The following is a 17,735-nucleotide window of genomic DNA, read 5'->3' on the forward strand; positions in this document are numbered from 1 at the left end:
CAAGTGCCCCTTTGGATCACTACATTTGTATCTTTAGGGTAAAAATCTTTTTTAACTCACTACCTTGACCTACTCTCATGTCAGTGAAGCTGAATAATTTTGTTCTTTTTTGTGCCTGTATTTTGTGCCTGTATTTTGCTGACTTTCTTCTCGCCCTCCCATTTCTACACATCCAATCTGACCCTTTTTGTGAATCAAGGCTTAAACACGACCTTCTCCATAAAACTTGCTCAGATTCTTAGAACTGGTCTCATTTTTGTTCCTCACAAATTTTTATCTGCAGTCCTTTGATACATGCATGCCTTGTGTTTTCTTTATTTATGTACCTGTGCTTTATTTCTCTTACTTGAGTTGAACTTTTTAGAGGTAGTGTTGTTTCTCAGAGGCCTTTGTTATATATTTGAATAGAAAGTAAACCTGGAGAAATAAAAATAATATGAATCTTAATATTATTTAATATTTAGCTGAGTATTTTAGAATTTGAATGCAATTCATGAACTATGTGCTTTATGTTCTAGGTTCTGTAAATACAGAGATGAGTGAGTCATGGCTACTGCCCTCAAGAACATAACCTCTTAGGAGAACAGAATATATAATTATTGATAATGCAATGCAATACCAAAATAACTGAATTATTTGCAAGATACCATCAGTAGTTTTGTGGATAATTTTTACTAGAAAAGGCCACTAAAAGTGAATATATGTAAGATGCAGACTAAAATTAATTTCACAGTTAGTAATGAATAAAAGCTTTTAATTGGAACTTTTTCTTGGAGGAAAATGTGTAGTATTAGACACCATCTCCTTTTTTCCTTATATTGAGCCAAATATTGGTTATAACCATAACCATGAAAGTATCAAGTGTTTACTTTTCTGAGTGTATTTTTTCTTATAAAAATTGTATTACTCTATTCTGTACTTCACATTTAACTTTTATAACAGTTAAAAGGGTAATCATCTTTGCAAAAAACAAACATTTGAAGACTTCCTCAGTTCATAGGAACTCATCTTTTAAATCTTAATTCAGATGATTCTATTTGATGTACCTGTTTGTCATAATTCTTGTCAATTTTCTCATCTTTTATTACTGTGTCAGTTGCTTGCAAATGATTTAACAGTTCTTCTCTTCTTTTTAATGACTTTTTGGAATCCTGCTACTTTTGCCATGATTCAGTAATTAATTTGCGTTGTTAGATCCTGAATGATTTGTGAGAAAGTGACAAAAACATGGTCTTGGTTGGAAATGTATTTGAGTAGGAGGGAGGGATGTGTTAGTGGAGATTAATTTTTTTAATGAATGATGTGCTCATTCGTGAATATATTTGAGATACACAGTTAGTAATTGAGCATTTTCATGGTAAATAATCAGATAATGAAGATTCCTTTCCTGCATGGGAATTTTAATACTGACAAAAAGATGAGTTAACATTAACTTTATTGTTGAGTGTGAGGGTAGATAATAGATAATATTTCTATGAAAGCTAGAATGCTTTCTAAAAGGTATTTGGTATAATAAATCGAAATTTGTATGCTTATTTATTTTTTTTTAAAGGTTTTATTTATTTATTTGAGAGAGAGCACGCACACCAGTATGGGGGAGAAGGAGAGGGTAGAAGCAGACTCCCTGCTGAGCAGAAAGTCTGATAGATAAGGGGCTTGATTCCAGGACCCCAAGATCATGACCTAAACTGAAGGCAGATGCTTAACCGACTGAGCCACCCAGGTGCCCCTTATTTATTTTTTTTTATATGTATATAATTTTTTTTTAAAAGATTTTTTTATTTATTCATTTGACAGATAGAGATCACAAGTAGGTAGAGAGACAGGCAGAGAGAGAGGAGGAAGCAGGCTCCCCGCTGAGCAGAGAGCCCGATGTGGGGCTCGATCCCAGGACCCTGGGATCATGACCTGAGCCGAAGGCAGAGGCTTTAACCCACTGAGCCACCCAGGCGCCCCATATGTATATAATTTTTGAAAAGGTTTTATTTATTTGAGAGAGAATAAACTGAAGTTTAAAGGAGATACACAAAATAAGGATTTAAAGGTAAGAGTAAGATGTTATGACTTAGATTTTGCACTTGATCTTAGCCAAAAGGCCGAGAAGCAATGATGACCTAGATTTTGAAGAAAAACAAAATGAACATTATAGATAGTAGAAAGAGTATACATAACATTGCAATAATATGAAACATACCACACTTTGTGTTGATTGGTGGAGGGTAAGGTATAATTATGAAAGTCTTTGTATGTCTATAGAAGGTCTTTGTATGTCTCATACATGACTCAAATGTCATATTGCGCTTTGTCCTATAGTTTATTCCACAGATAATTGGTATATCAGATATTGTGCTAGGTTTGGAGGCACAAAGGTGAATAAAGATACAGTTCTTGTCTTTAAAGAATGAGCAGTGATAGGTAAGACCTATAAAACAATTATTTTAATACTGTATAGTAAATGCGATGCTGGAGATATACATAGAATGCCAGGAGGGCAGAGAGCTGGATGCTTGATAAAGACTACACAGTGATTTCTGTAGATTTAGGAGCCATTGTTAGAGATGAGGAGGAGTTGTTAGGAGAGTGGAGGTGGATGATTTAGGAGAGGGAGTATGAGGAAGGCAGGCACAGTGATAATGAACAGTTGGTTCATTTATAGAACTGAAAGTAATTTGGTGTTTCTGAAATTGATTAGCAACATAGCAACACTTGCCTTTAGAGTTGTGCATTTTTTTTAAGATTTTATTTATTTATTTGACAGACAGAGATCACAAGTAGGCAGAGAGGCAGGCAGAGAGAGAGGAGGAAGCAGGTTCCCTGCTGAGCAGAGAACCTGATGTGGGGCTCGATCCCAGGACCCTGGGATCATAACCTGAGCCGAAGGCAGAGGCTTTAACCCACTGAGCCACCCAGGCGGCCCTAGAGTTGTGCATTTTAATCTGAATAGTTTTTTCAGTGTTAAAACTAAAATATATGAGTTGGACAGAGTTTTCTCTTGCTCAGTAAGTGAAATAGCCTAATATGAGATACTATTGAAACTATTTTTAATACCTTAAGTTAGGATGGATCTATATGTACTAGTTTTATCTATTTTAAAAGTCCATCCAGGGTGCCTGGGTGGCTCAGTCAGTTAAGCATCTGCCTTTGGCTCAGATCATGATCCCAGGGTCCTGGGATTGAGCCCTGCGTGAGGCCTCCCTGTTCAGTGGGGAGCCTGCTTCTCCCTCTTCCTCTCCCCCTCCCCCTGCTCATGCTTGGGCTCACTTCTCTCTCTCTCTCAGATAAATAAATGAAATCTTTCTTTAAGAACATTCATTATTTTCTAACACATGTAGCTGGTAGTTATTAATTAGGGTCTGGGTGAACATTCTAGCCTTGAAATTATCATATCACAACATCTCAGTCTTGTGAGCAGAAGCAATGTTGTGAATACACTCAGTCTCCTTTCCCCTTCAAATTTTGTATTTGGGGTTTTACTTACTCTTTGCTGCCATGTGAATAATCTGTGGAATAATTATGTCTTTACAGGATGAATGCTATCAAGTAAGACAAGTGTTTGCTCAGAAACTTCACAAAGGCCTTTCCCGATTAAGGCTTCCACTTGAGTATATGGCAATCTGTGCACTTTGTGCAAAAGATCCTGTAAAAGAGAGAAGAGCTCATGCTAGGCAATGTCTGGTAAAAAATATAAATGTGAGACGCGAGTATCTGAAGCAACATGCAGCTGTTAGTGGTAAGCATATATGAAAATGAAAAGTATACTTTTCTAGTATACTAGTTCCAGTTTTATAGAACACAAACTGATGTTACTGTTATTTATTCTTGTCTAATCAGTAGTTGTTAAATATAAGGTATTACTATTTTTCAGTAACTGCTTTCCTTTTAAAAAGGTCATTTTTAAAATATAAATGCATAGATATTTAAATATCAACTCATATTGTCTATATAACTGACTAAATGGCTAAGGAAAATAAGCACTGACACTGGAGATACTTTAAATAAAACAGTAAAATACAGATATATGTATAAAGATTGTCTAAGTACTATCTTTGAGATTAAAAAAGTACAGTCTTTCGTTTTTCATCATTCTCACCCAGAGCTGATGTTAATATCAGGTGCTTGTGTGCCTGTTTTTAACCTGCTCACTTTATCCTATCTGTGTTATTATCAAATAGCATCTCATCCATGTTATTATCAAATGGTATCAATCATCCTCTGTTTTTTGTGCCATTGAAAGATGTGTCATATGTTTGCTTAGCAGCTTAACAAGGGAGTGTTAAACATACGGTTGCTCATAATAACAAGAAAAGTGGATCTTATGTTTCTTAATTTCTTAGTCATGGATAGTTTTTTCTGATCAGTTTTTACCATGTGCATTTGAAACTGAAAATACTTGTCTTAATAGCCTTAGCAAATGGTGCATTTAGTAGGCCTTTCAGTATTGGATGTGGTGGATGAATAAATAAACTGTTTATGATGTTCCTCAACACTGGACATTTCAGTATATTTTTCTACTAGCCACGTGGTAAACTCTTGGGATGCAGGAAATAATGGTATCAGAGTCAGAGACAGAAAGAGTAAGATTTGGTTTTCTAACAACCTGAATGTTTTTATTTATTTTTTTTTCTTTTTCAGAAAAATTACTGTCTCTTCTACCAGAATATGTTGTTCCATATACAATTCATCTTTTGGCACATGACCCAGATTATGTCAAAGTACAGGATATTGAACAACTTAAAGATGTTAAAGAGTAAGACTTTTTTCATCCCATTTTCATGTTTTCTGAAAGGTTTTTCTCTTTGCTGCTAATAATGGAATCCCTGTTATAATTAGTTTATTAGATTTATTTAGTTTCTTAGAAATTTAGGTTCTTTCCCTTATTTGTTCTCTTGTTTTTTTTCATACCATCCCTTCATATTCATTTCCTATGTGATTTCCCAAAACTTAAGTTAGCATAATTACTGTATTACTGTTCTATTTCTCTACCATTCTGGCATGTCTTTTCTGTTGATGCAGTCCATTAAAAACTTCTGTTACAGTTCTTGTCTTTTCCTACTTTCTTCTGCAACTCTAGATTTTCATGTGGGCTTTATTCACATAGCACTTTTTCTTTGCAGTAACTATCCACCTTTAATAATGGGCAAAGCTGGTAATGAGGGAACTTCCCCACTTACTACTCCATTGGTGATTCTCTAGTTCAAGTTTATGACACTTGTAATTATTTCAGTTATTGTTGAGAGGCCAAAAAACCATCTATGCCTGGGTGTGTGGAACAGGGAAATATATTGGTATTTAGAGAAGTCTTTATAATACCAGTAGAGTTCTTTAAATTAAGTTTGAGGCCCCAATCCTCTTTCTGCTATAATAAAGGATGATCTTTGTGATTTTGAGTAAATGAACTTATTATGCCTTTAGCTTCATATTAAAATAACTGGTGGTTTTTTAGTTAATAGAAATATTTTATAGTTAAATATTTGAGGTGCCTCAAGAGGATAAAATCAGATTACAGATAACTTTCTCATGGCAAAGGAAAAGCCATTACCTTCTTTTAGCCACAGTTTGTTTTTTTAAAAACAAGCAATTCTCCCAAAATGAGTTCTGTGTTAGAGTGATTGTGACTAATGAAATCTTCTAAGCACCCTGCTTTCTCAGAGAACTTTGGTTTTTGAAATACATTTAATATTCTTCGGAATTTACTAAACATTTGGTTTATTTTTAAATTGCCCCAGTATAGTCATGAGTCATCACCCCATTCTGTCAGAGAGCCACTCCAGGACAACTTATCCTATACCTGAGATCTCTAAGGTTATTTTTCCCCTTCTAGAATGATACCTTGTTTCATATTTCTCTCTTCCCCCTTTACTTTTCTCCTCTGTGCCAAAACCCTGTCCCATTCTGTCTGTAAAGTGATAAATCACCTTCAGTTTGTTCTGGAATAGGGTCATATGTAATTAATGTAAGCTAGTGAAACTTCCTTGTAATTTTTCCCTTTCTAAGCAAAGACAGTATATGTAGTTGTCAGCGATGACTTTTTCTTCTCTAACTTATTAGCAAGACTTTTAACTACTAAGTTGAGTAGTTATATTTTCTTTTTTTTTTTTTTTAAAGATTTTTTTTTTTTAAATTTGACAGATCACAAGTAGGCAGAGAGGCAGGCAGAGAGAAAGAGGAGGAGGAGGCAGGCTCCCCGTTGAGCAGAGAGCCCGATGCGGGACTCGATCCCAGGACCCTGAGATCATGACCTGAGCTGAAGGCAGAGGCTTTAACCACTGAGCCACCCAGGCGCCCCCAGTAGTTATATTTTCTTGAAAACTTCAATCAGGATTGCAGTCAGTCTTGAGTATTGAGGCTTCACTTTATCCCTGACCCAATTATTACTTTAGGCAGTCTTCCCTCCCTATCTTGCTAGGAGTTAGGATCACTTTATTCTCTCCACCATTTAAGTTCTTTTTTAACCTGCCTCCTTGGGAACATTAGTGAAATTTTGGGAAGGGGGTCTTATGAATTCACACCTACATTGCTGGTAAGTTATGGTATGTATGCGTGACATACCTTTTTTTCTCTATTGATTTATAGCTAGTTTTTCCTTTTTATTTTTTTCTATTTATGGATTTTATTACATTTTTATTTAGAATTATTGTATCATATTAAACAGCCAGTTTTTTCCACTTCATTTCTTTTTCTCCCACCTCCTTTTTTTTTTTTTTTAGATGTCTTTGGTTCGTTCTAGAAATACTAATGGCTAAAAACGAAAATAACAGTCATGCATTTATCAGAAAGATGGTAGAAAATATTAAACAAACAAAGGATGCCCAAGGACCAGATGATGCAAAAATGAATGAAGTATGTAATTCTTTTTAAATAATTGTGATTCCCTGTTGATTTAAGCATTCGAGTGTGGATATGCTACTTCTGTAGTATGTATAGACATTATCAGTCTTTTTGTTAGTATTTAATAATTAGTATTTCTATTAGTAATTTGAATTACTGATCTAGAATCACTAATGTGGAATTAGTAGTAATGCCGTTACTAGGAAATAATGAAAATAATAGGTTAAGGTATACTATTATACTGAAAACTTAAATTAATGTGCTTTGCAGATAATTGTGTTGTTTTTACAAGTTGAAGGTTTGTGGCAATCCTGCACTGAGCAAGTCTTGTGGTACCATTTTCCAATAGCATTTGCTTATTTCATGTCTCTGTGTCATATTTTGGTAATTCCTGCAGTACTTCAAACTTTATCATTGCTACCATCTATGTTATGTAAACTGAGGTCAGTGATCTTGGATGTCAACTATTGTAAATGCTTTGGGGTGCCACACCTGCACCCACCTAAGATGGCAAACTGAAATGACAGATGTTATGTGTGTTCTGACTGCTCTATCCAGCAGCTGTTCCCCCATCTCTCTCCCTCTTCTCAGGCGCCCCTGTTCCCTGAGACACAATAATATGGAAATTAGGCCAATTAATAACCCTACAGTGGCCTCTAAGTGTTTAAGTGAAAGGAAGAGTCAGGTGTCTCTTACTTTAAATCAAAAGCTAGAAATGATGAAATTTGGTGAGGAAATCATGTAGAAACTGAGAAAGACTGAAAGTTAGGTCTCTTGCCAAATAGTTAGCCAAGTTGTGCATGCAAAGGAAAAGTTTTTGAAGGAAATTAAATGTGCTACTCCAGTGAAAACACAAATGTTAAGAAAGCAAAACAGCCTTATTGCTGACACAGAGAAAGTTTGGCCTGAATAGAAGATCAGACTAGTGACAACATTCCCTTAAACCACAGCCTAATCCAGAGTGAAGCCCTAACTCTCTGTAATTCTGTGAGGGCTCAGAGAGGTGAGGAAGCCGCAGAAGAAAGCAGAAGCTAACATAAGTTTGAGGGAAAGAAGCCAGCTCCATAACAGAAAGTACAAGCTGAAACAGCAAGTGCTGGTGGAAGAGCTGTAGCAGGTTACCCAGTAGATCTAGCTAAGGTGGTTAATGAAGGTGATTACACTTAGCAACGGGTTTTCAACGTAGATAAAACAGCCTTCTGTTGGAAGATGTCATCAAGGACTTTCATAGCTAGAGAGGAGAAGTCCGTGCGTGGCTTCAAAGGACAAGCTGACTCTCTTGTTAGGGGCTAATGCAGCTGGTGACTTGAAGCTGAGGCCAGTGCTCTTGTACCATTCTGACAATCCTAGGGCTCTTATGAATTATGCTGGATTCACTCTGAGTGCTCTATACATAGAACAACAAAGACTGAATAACAGCACATCTGTTTACAACATGGTTTACTCAATATGTTAAGCCCATAGTTGAGATCTGCGAAGAAAGATTCCTTTCAAAATGTTACTCATTGTTGATAATGCACCAGTTCATCCAAAAAGCTCTGACAGAGACATATAATGAGACGAATGCCGTTTTCATGCCTGCTAACACAGCATCCATTCTGCAACCCATGGATCAAGGAGTAATTTCTACTTTCAGGTCTTCATTTTATAAGGGTATAGCTGCCATAGATTGTGGTTCTTCTGATAGGTCTGGGAAAAGTCAATTGAAAACCTGGAAAAGATTTTCCATTCTACATCCACTAAGAACATTTGTGATTAATGGGAAGGATTTAAATTATCAGCATGGAGTGGAGTTTGAAAGAAGTTGATTCCAACCCTCCTAAATGTCCTTGAGGGGTTCAAGACTTCCATGGCTGCAGTAACTGCAGATGTGGTAGTAATAGCAAGAGAACTTAGAAGTGGAACCTAGAGATATGCCTGAATTGTTGCAATTTCACGATAGAACATTAATGAATTAGGAGTTGCTTGTGATGGATGAGCAAAGAAAGTGGTTTCCTGAGATGAAGGTGAAGATGCTGTGAAGATTGTTGAAAGGACAACAAAGGATTTAGTGTGTTACACAAATTTAGTTGATAAAACACAGTAAGGTTTGAGAGGATTGACTCTAATTTTGAAAGTTCTTCTGTGGGTAAAATGCTATCAAACAGCAGCACATGCTACTGAGAAATTATTCACGGAAGGAAGAGTCAGTGCAGCAAACTTCATTATTGTCTTGTTTCAAGAAATTGCCACAGTTCAGCAACCACCGCTCTGATCAACAGCAGCCATCAGCACTGAGGCAGGACTCTGTACTAGCAAAAAGATCGCAAGTCACTGAAAGCTCAGATGATGGTTAGCATTTTCAGCAATAAAATTTTCTAAAAACCTCCATCTATCTATCTATCTGGGCAGGCTCCATGCCCAGCACGGAGCCCTGTGCAGTGCTTATACTCATGACCCTAAGATCAAGACCTGAGCTTAGATCAAGAGTTGATCTGAGTCACCCAGGCACCCCTGCAATAAAATATTTTTTGATTACTTATACTATAATTGTATATTGTATTTAGATATAATGTTGTTACACACTCAGTAGACTATAGTGTAGTGTAAACATAACTTTTACATGCACTGGGAAGCCAAAAAATTCATTTGACTTAATTACAACATTTAGTTTATTGTGCTTTAGAGCTGAATCTGCAGTATCTCTGAGGTATGCCTGTACTGAATGCATGTTCTAGAATTACTCCTAATTCACAGAGTCGAGGATGCTACCTTAAGTATCTAATTTTTTTTTAATACCATTGCAGAAACTGTACACTGTGTGTGATGTTGCCATGAATATCATCATGTCAAAAAGCACCACATACAGTTTGGAATCTCCTAAAGACCCAGTACTACCAGCTCGTTTTTTCACCCAACCTGACAAGGTAGTTGTAGATTTTGTTTGTATAGATCGTAATAAAATGTATTCTCAGCATTAGGTTGTGGGAGGATTAGGAAGGATCGGTATCAAGAGCTGGCGATCTACTAATGTCTTGGAAAAGTTACTATGAATCTTCCTAATGTGGTTCAAGACAAGAATATGGCTCAAGCTAGAGGACACAAATAAGGTTCAGAGATTAGTTAAGATGATCTAGAGTTTGTGTTCAGAGTTTTATGCTGGTGTGTGAATTCAGGCAAAAATGTTATCAAAGCATGTAGATCTCTTGTTATTGGCCATTGATCCAAAATGGGAAGGAGAATGCTGACAGGGTCACAGTCTGAAGTTACAAGCCTTGATTGAGATTCATAACTGGTATGAAGAAACAAGCAGAGAACATACTGGAACAGTTTCAAGACCCAAGGAATGTTTACAAAAATGTTCCTAAACCACTTTTACAAACCTCAGGTATTGCATGTGATATAATAAGTGTTTTCCAGAATTGTTCTTAGAGATTCATAATGCACCTAAGCCTGTTGACTGAGAGTCTGGAAACTACCACTACTGATTTTGGCTTTTCGTACAATACTAATTAAAGTCTAACCAATGTATAGAGATTTACAACAGCCTTGTATGTATGCTCACCCAGTAGCTAAAAGGGACTGTCTGCTTTTAAGCATTCCCCTTGTTGTGATTAACAACAGGAGTATATGTGGTCTCTTCTCTGGAGAGTATTGTTACAGAAGCATGTGTTTGCTGATGCGCTAACAGATGTTAAATGTGTTTTTGTTAATATTGGAGTTGGTATGAGATTAGTTTAAATTTATTACAGTATTTATTTATTTATTTTTAGGGGAGGGGAGGGACAGAGGGAGAGAGAGAATCTTAAGCAGGCTCCATGTCCAGAGCAGAGTCTAACACGGGGCTCAAATTCGTGACCCTGAGATCATGATCTGAGCTGAAATGAAGAGTCAGGTGCTTAACCAACTGAGTCACCTAGGTGCCCCTTATTACAGCATTTAAAATTAGTGACTGAAATTTTGTGTTTGAACTGATTATTTAAATATGTATTATGCACTGTGAAACAAAAGCTGTTGTATGCATTGTTGGCTTCAAAACACCTCTTGTATAGTGTTTCAGTATTCACTAACTGCAACTTTTTCCCTTGCTTGTAGAATTTCAGTAACACCAAAAATTACCTGCCTCCAGAAATGAAATCGTTTTTCACTCCTGGAAAAGTATGTGCTGAGAATCATTCTAATTTTTATGTGGCAGTTTATTTTAGTATTATTGGCATAACTATGTTATTTTATATTTCATTGAAAATCAATATATCTTAGTAAATATAATTATTAGATTTCTTCCATTTACTAATTAGAAATAATTATATTTACTGTATAGATGCAAGCTGAGATACATGAATTTATTTTGTAGCTTATAAGAAAGCCCTGGAGACCTTGATCCTTAAATATTTTACCCTATAATAACATGATAAAAGTCTTAAGAGTTAAAAACATCTTCTTAGGTCCTTCCAAAGGAATAGTCTGATTATCTTTTTTTGTTGACTGCATATTTTATTTGTCCTCAGTTTCTATGTAAGCCTTTTCCTCTAGACAACTAAGATGGCATTAACTATTATGTCATCTATATAGTTTTTCACTCATTCAAGTGATAATTCATAATCTTTATATTGCTTAAGGATAGGCATATTTGTGTGTGTGATTTGTATGTAAACACTTTGACAGATTTTTTTTTTATGGTTCTTTACATGTAAATTTCTTTTGGCTTTAATCAAATAGAAAGAGATATGCATTTTTCATTTCAGCCTAAAACAACCAATGTTCTAGGAGCTGTTAATAAGCCACTTTCATCAGCAGGCAAGCAATCTCAGACAAAGTCATCTCGAATGGAAACTGTAAGCAATGCAAGCAGCAGCTCAAATCCAAGCTCTCCTGGAAGAATAAAAGGGAGGTAAGTACCTAAGAAATATCATACTTTACATTTAAGGATTCCAACAAGGCACCGAGATCTAAAATGATGTAACCCAAAACATTTAATGTCAGTGCATGGAAATCATTGCTTATCTGAACATTCCCATTTAACATTGGTAGCCATTTACAAGTTCTTACTTATTTGCTCTCTTATTTTAGATAGGCATTCCATCTTATTACCCTTTCATATTTTACCTTGCTGGTAGAACCTGTGTTCGTAGACATAAGCTAAATGTCTAGCAGTCATGAAACTGTTATATTATGGTATATCCGTGCAATGGAATACATAATCATTAAAAATGATGAAGTATGAGCTAATATGAATTATTTCCACAATACATTATTGAGTAAAAAAGGCAAAGAATAGAACAGTGTTATAGTATTTTCAAGTTTTTAGAAAGGATTTGTATTTACACTGGCTTTTATTGTATAGAAAGTTTTTGGAAGACTACACAATATCCTATGGTAATCTAGTGTAGGAGGGAGATTATTTTATATATTCTTTGATTTGAATTTCTTTTTCCTGTTACATGTATAAACTTTTTTGTTCAAAAAATTGTTTTAAAATTGTACTTTCAAATCATGCTCTACAAATTTTTCTTTTTAAGAAGGAAAAGGGAAAATTCACACTTTCACTAGTTTCAGTATAATGCTTCGTACACGGTTTGTTAGCCGCAGAACCTTGTACAGGGCTTAACTATCACTGTTTATTGATTTTGCTTAGTTTTTAGGAAAGACTGTGCTATCTTTTGTATTGTTTTTAACCAATCAATAAAGAAAGGACACATTCTTTTTTTTTTTTTTTTTAATTGGACAGAGAGATCACAAGTAGGCAGAGAGGCAGGCAGAGAGAGAGGAGGAAGCAGGCTCCCCGCTAAGCAGAGATCCTGATGCGGGGCTCGATCCCAGCACCCTGGGATCATGACCTGAGCCGAAGGCAGAGGCTTAACCCACTGAGCCACCCAGGCGCCCCAAGAAAGGACACATTCTAAAATGTCTTATCAATTTCCTTGTAATGAATAAATTGTTAAGTGATATATAAAATACTAGAAATTTAACAAAAATTAGATAAATAGTTCTTGCTTTAGATTCCTGTATTAATACATATTAGTGGCTGATACCTACCTGACCCTTCATCTATATCATTTGGACGTTTTCTAGTGGATGGCCCCATACTTGACATTACCAAAACATTTCCCCAACTCATTTCCTAAATTACTGGTTTTTCTTTTTGAATTCCTGGTTATAATCAAAGATGATCTAATTCACACAGTCATTTAGACTAAGAGCCTCAGAATTGTCTTTGACTCTTCCCTCTATGCTAAGATATTGCTGTGGAGCCTAGTGATCTGATTTGTACTTTTATTAGATTGCCTTGGTTGTGGAGAATAGAGTAACTAGACTTGAGGTGGAGAAGCCAGTTAGGAGTCAGCTAATAGTAATTCAGGGAAGGGATAGAGGGAGGAAGATGGTAAATAGTCAAATTTAGGATTTATTTTGATGGTAGAGCCAAATAGTTTTGCTGATGGGTCAGATGTGAATAATTATGGAAATGGAATATTTAAGGATGTACCCTAGGTGTTTTGCCTCTGTATTTAGTGGTGGTGCCATTTACTGAGATGTAGTAGCCAAATTTGAGGGGGAACAGGCTGTGTGTGTGTGTGTGTGTGTGTGTGTGTGTGTTCTGGGGAGATGGAGAAAAGAGGAGTGTCCAAATGACTGTTTTGGTTAAAGTTGAGATGCCTATTAGAAATTCAAGTGAGTGGACAATTAGCTATGTGAGTCTAGAGCTCAGGGTAACTTCTGGGCCAGAGATTGAGATTTAGGATTTAACAATGTTTAAATGGTTTTTAAAGCCAGTTTAAGGTTGTGATCACCTAGGACAGAAGACAGCCTTTATACCAATAAATGAGAGCATGTGCTATTAATTCACTTAGTATTTATTGAATGCCTGCTTTATGGCTGGCACTGGTACAAGTGCTTAGTATAAATTGCTAAGTACAGTTGACAAAATGATCCATGCTTACACTCTAGCAGGAGAAGATAGTAGAGAATAAACACAATAACTTTACTGTATTAGAGGGTATTAAAAGTTCAGAGAAGAAAAAGTGGAATGGGGCTATGGGAGAGATAAGGGACGGTGCAGATTGTAGTAATACAGGCCAATTCAACTTGCTAACAAGAAAAGTTTTAATTTATATGCCCACTCCAAAATGGAATTTAGGTTTTAAAAAGACTTAGGAAAAAAAACTAAATTTGTGATTTTTTTTTTTAAGTTTCCCGATTATGTTAAATTAAATGTGATTTGTTGCTTGTTGGTTTGTTGCTAAATATGATAGAATAAAATGGATACTTTTTTGAACAGAGTGAAACTTCCTCATAAAGCTGTAAAGCTATGCTAGGGAACAGAAAAATTTTTTAAGGTTATTTCATTGCAATAATTATAAATGTCTGTATTAAAAGGCTTGATAGCTCTGAAATGGATCACAGTGAAAATGAAGATTACACAATGTCCTCACCTTTGCCAGGAAAAAAAAGTGACAAGAGAGACGACTCTGATCTTGTAAGGGTGAGATATTTGGTTTGTTTTTATGATAATTATAATAATAATGATAAAAACAATTTTACCGTGTAAATAATTTTTACAATGAAACCAGTTAACACTGTTCTCAAATTTGACACTTGATTTTCTTTTAATGGTTTTAATCACAAATTTGAGTTTACAGTTACCCTCTATCATATAATTTAAGGATATTGAATCTCTTGTATTTCTTGCCATTTTAATAAGTGATCTTTATCTGTAGATCTTTGAAATCAAACATGCCAGTCCCATACTCAGAACTGCTTGGGGGTTTGTTTGTTGTTTTGTTGGTGTTTTTAAAACACAGTAAGTTTAGACTTAGCATCAGAAGGGACGTAGAATGAGGATCCTTAAAGGTTCTTCCATTTTCGATGATTTCTTGAGCCTTTCATTACTAGACAAGCTTCTAGTAGTGAAATGCTACAGTCTTCATAAAGGCTGCCTTTAGGTTTTAAATTTTAATAATAATGATAACTTATATGACAGAAACAATTTATAAATGTCATTTAAAGACAGATTTAGTGCAGATATAAAATACAGTTATGTATTCAATACAACCTGATAGCTTTAATAATTGGACACATTTTGACCTTCTAGGTTAGCTTTAAACATTTTTTGAATAATCAGTGAGGCTCTCTGAATCAGTTACTTTACCTGTAAAGTGTGGCTACTTAGCTGGTAAGATTTATCAGAATAAATGAATTAGCCTAAGTTAATCGGTGTTGCTGCTATTTTATTATTATAAAGATCAATATTTTTGATTAATGATTATTATAAAGTAAAAGTTAATGCATTTGAATCTACTCTGTTAGGAGAGGTGGAAGGTTATTAATAAAATACTTTTGCTTTCACTGAAATACTAATGCCCTCCATGTCTACCACTGGCCCAACATTACATATCCCAAAACGTTTAAGTTATTTTCAGTTGTTTTCAAGTTTCTCCAGTAATTTGTTTTGCCAGATTGTTTTTCTTTCCACTTGAAAAATTATAATTATGAAATTCTTTCTAAATCCTTACTATTCATACTGTAAATTCTGATTTTTATTGGCTGTTTAAAAATTTTGCCCAAGCAGAATTAAAAATTGATCGCTTAGCCAGAAAGGAAACCTGTTATCTGGATTTATAGAAGAGAACCTTGAATTGAAAAAGGTATTTATGTCTTCTAGTCGTACTTCTCACTTAATGCACAGATTCCTTCATTAGCATTTATGAGAGTTGGTTAGCACATGCTTGAAAATGCCTTAGGTGGAGAGCTTATAATTTCTCTCATTTATTGGAATCATCAGCTAGGCCACCCATACCCAGATACTGTCCTGTTCCCTTATTCCCACGTCCCCCCCAAATTTGGGAAACATTGTTCTGATGGATTTTGTTATATTATAAATTCTATATCTAGCTCTACCTTCTGGAGCACTGAAGAACAAAGTTTCTATATTTCATGGAAAAGTTTTAAAATTCTGTGCTTTTGAGATTGATTTGTATGATTATAATGGAGGCCTTTGGCTGCCTTTTGTGTAACATTGCATCCATTTTCAGAAATATTACAAGAACCTTAATAATAAATATCAACTGAAATATCAACTGAATTTAGCATCATGAGACAGAAGTTCAGTTTAAAGACCAGTAGATTATAGTGGAAGAGTACTGTCTTTACATGTGCTACCACCTTGACATTAAAATTTCACCACAAAGGAATTATTCTCCATATACATTTATATTCAAATATTTAGTTTTACGAAGAATATATTTTCTCTGTTTTCTGCTTCAAACCTCAGTTTTATAATCCCTCTGTTCTTAAGACAGTACAGTGCAAAATGAAGAGGAAACCGAGAAGGTAGTGCTTTAGCAAACTAGATTGTTTTATAGTATTCTCAAGAAAGCAGACATTGAATACCCTGTTTACCACCAGCCTTTTCCAGAGTTCAACCACCTTATCACATTTTTGGACATCAAAATGAATTGTAACATTTAAAATTGGAGGTGATAATTTTAAATTTAGTTTTAATTCAGTATTTCCCTCCTCTATGCATCTCTGAAAAACAATAATCAATTCTTAATTTATATACAAAACTCTAAATAAACATTAACAAATTAAACCAGTCATTTAAAGGTCTATTTTTCCTGAAGTGTAAGGATAATTTAATGCTAAAAAATCTTTTAATATAATATAGCAAATAAGGATACCATATAAGAATACTAACAAGATAATCTCAGGTCATATCAAGAAGACATAAATACAATTAAAAATCCATTCTTGATACATATGTACTCTTTTTTTTTTTTTTTTTTTTTAAAACTTTGGCTATTTATTCTTTTTTTTATTTTTTTTTTTTTTTTAATTTTATTTTTCATAAACATATAATATCTTTTTATCCCCAGGGGTACAGGTCTGTGAATCGCCAGGTTTACACACTTCACAGCACTCACCATAGCACATACCCTCCCCAATGTCCATAATCCCACCCCCCCACACCCCCCCATTAACCCTCAGTTTGTTTTGTGAGATTAAGAGTCACTTATGGTTTGTCTCCCTCCCAATCCCATCTTGTTTCTTTTACTCTTCTCCTACCCCCTTAACCCCCCATGTTGCATCTCCTCTCCCTCATATCAGGGAGATCATATGATAGTTGTCTTTCTCCGATTGACTTATTTCGCTAAGCATGATACCCTCTAGTTCCATCCACGTCGTCGCAAAAGGCAAGATTTCATTTCTTTTGATGGCTGCATAGTATTCCATTGTGTATATATACCACATCTTCTTTATCCATTCGTCTGTTGATGGACATCTAGGTTCTTTCCATAGTTTGGCTATTGTAGACATTGCTGCTATAAACATTCGGGTGCACGTGCCCCTTTGGATCACTACGTTTGTATCTTTAGGGTAAATACCCAGCAGTGCAATTGCTGGGTCATAGGGTAGCTCTATTTTCAACATTTTGAGGAACCTCCATGCTGTTTTCCAGAGTGGCTGCACCAGCCTGCATTCCCACCAACAGTGTAGGAGGGTTCCCCTTTCTCCGCATCCTCGCCAGCATCTGTCATCTCCTGACTTGTTAATTTTAGCCATTCTGACTGGTGTGAGGTGGTATCTCATTGTGGTTTTGATTTGTATTTCCCTGATGCCGAGTGATGTGGAGCACTTTTTCATGTGTCTGTTGGCCATCTGGATGTCTTCCTTGCAGAAATGTCTGTTCATGTCCTCTGCCCATTTCTTGATTGGATTATTTGTTCTTTGGGTGTTGAGTTTGCTAAGTTCTTTATAGATTCTGGACACTAGCCCTTTATCCGATATGTCATTTGCAAATATCTTCTCCCATTCTGTCAGTTGTCTTTTGGTTTTGTTAACTGTTTCCTTTGCTGTGCAAAAGCTTTTGATCTTGATGAAATCCCAATAGTTCATTTTTGCCCTTGCTTCCCTTGCCTTTGGCGATGTTC

At 35.4% G+C, this 17,735-nt stretch overlaps 1 protein-coding gene across 5 annotated transcripts in view; it reads left to right on the forward strand.

Annotated features, from left to right (window-relative positions):
• The window catches only part of LOC111158551 (PDS5 cohesin associated factor B), a 133,555-nt gene that overhangs the window by 100,234 nt on the left and 15,586 nt on the right, over positions 1-17,735 (forward strand). For 3 of the 5 annotated variants that reach the window (XM_022520648.1, XM_022520649.1, XM_022520652.1), the window contains exons 24-30: positions 3,526-3,730; positions 4,633-4,747; positions 6,708-6,840; positions 9,615-9,734; positions 10,903-10,965; positions 11,553-11,698; positions 14,182-14,287. In XM_022520648.1, coding sequence (XP_022376356.1) covers positions 3,526-3,730; positions 4,633-4,747; positions 6,708-6,840; positions 9,615-9,734; positions 10,903-10,965; positions 11,553-11,698; positions 14,182-14,287 — 888 coding nt within the window. The remainder of the gene's footprint in view (positions 1-3,525; positions 3,731-4,632; positions 4,748-6,707; positions 6,841-9,614; positions 9,735-10,902; positions 10,966-11,552; positions 11,699-14,181; positions 14,288-17,735) is intronic. The other 2 variants (XM_022520650.1, XM_022520651.1) reach the window with 1 other exon arrangement.

This window comes from Enhydra lutris, unplaced genomic scaffold (assembly GCF_002288905.1).
Source record: "Enhydra lutris kenyoni isolate GAN:26980312 unplaced genomic scaffold, ASM228890v2 scaffoldscaffold60, whole genome shotgun sequence".
NCBI lineage: Eukaryota > Metazoa > Chordata > Mammalia > Carnivora > Mustelidae > Enhydra > Enhydra lutris.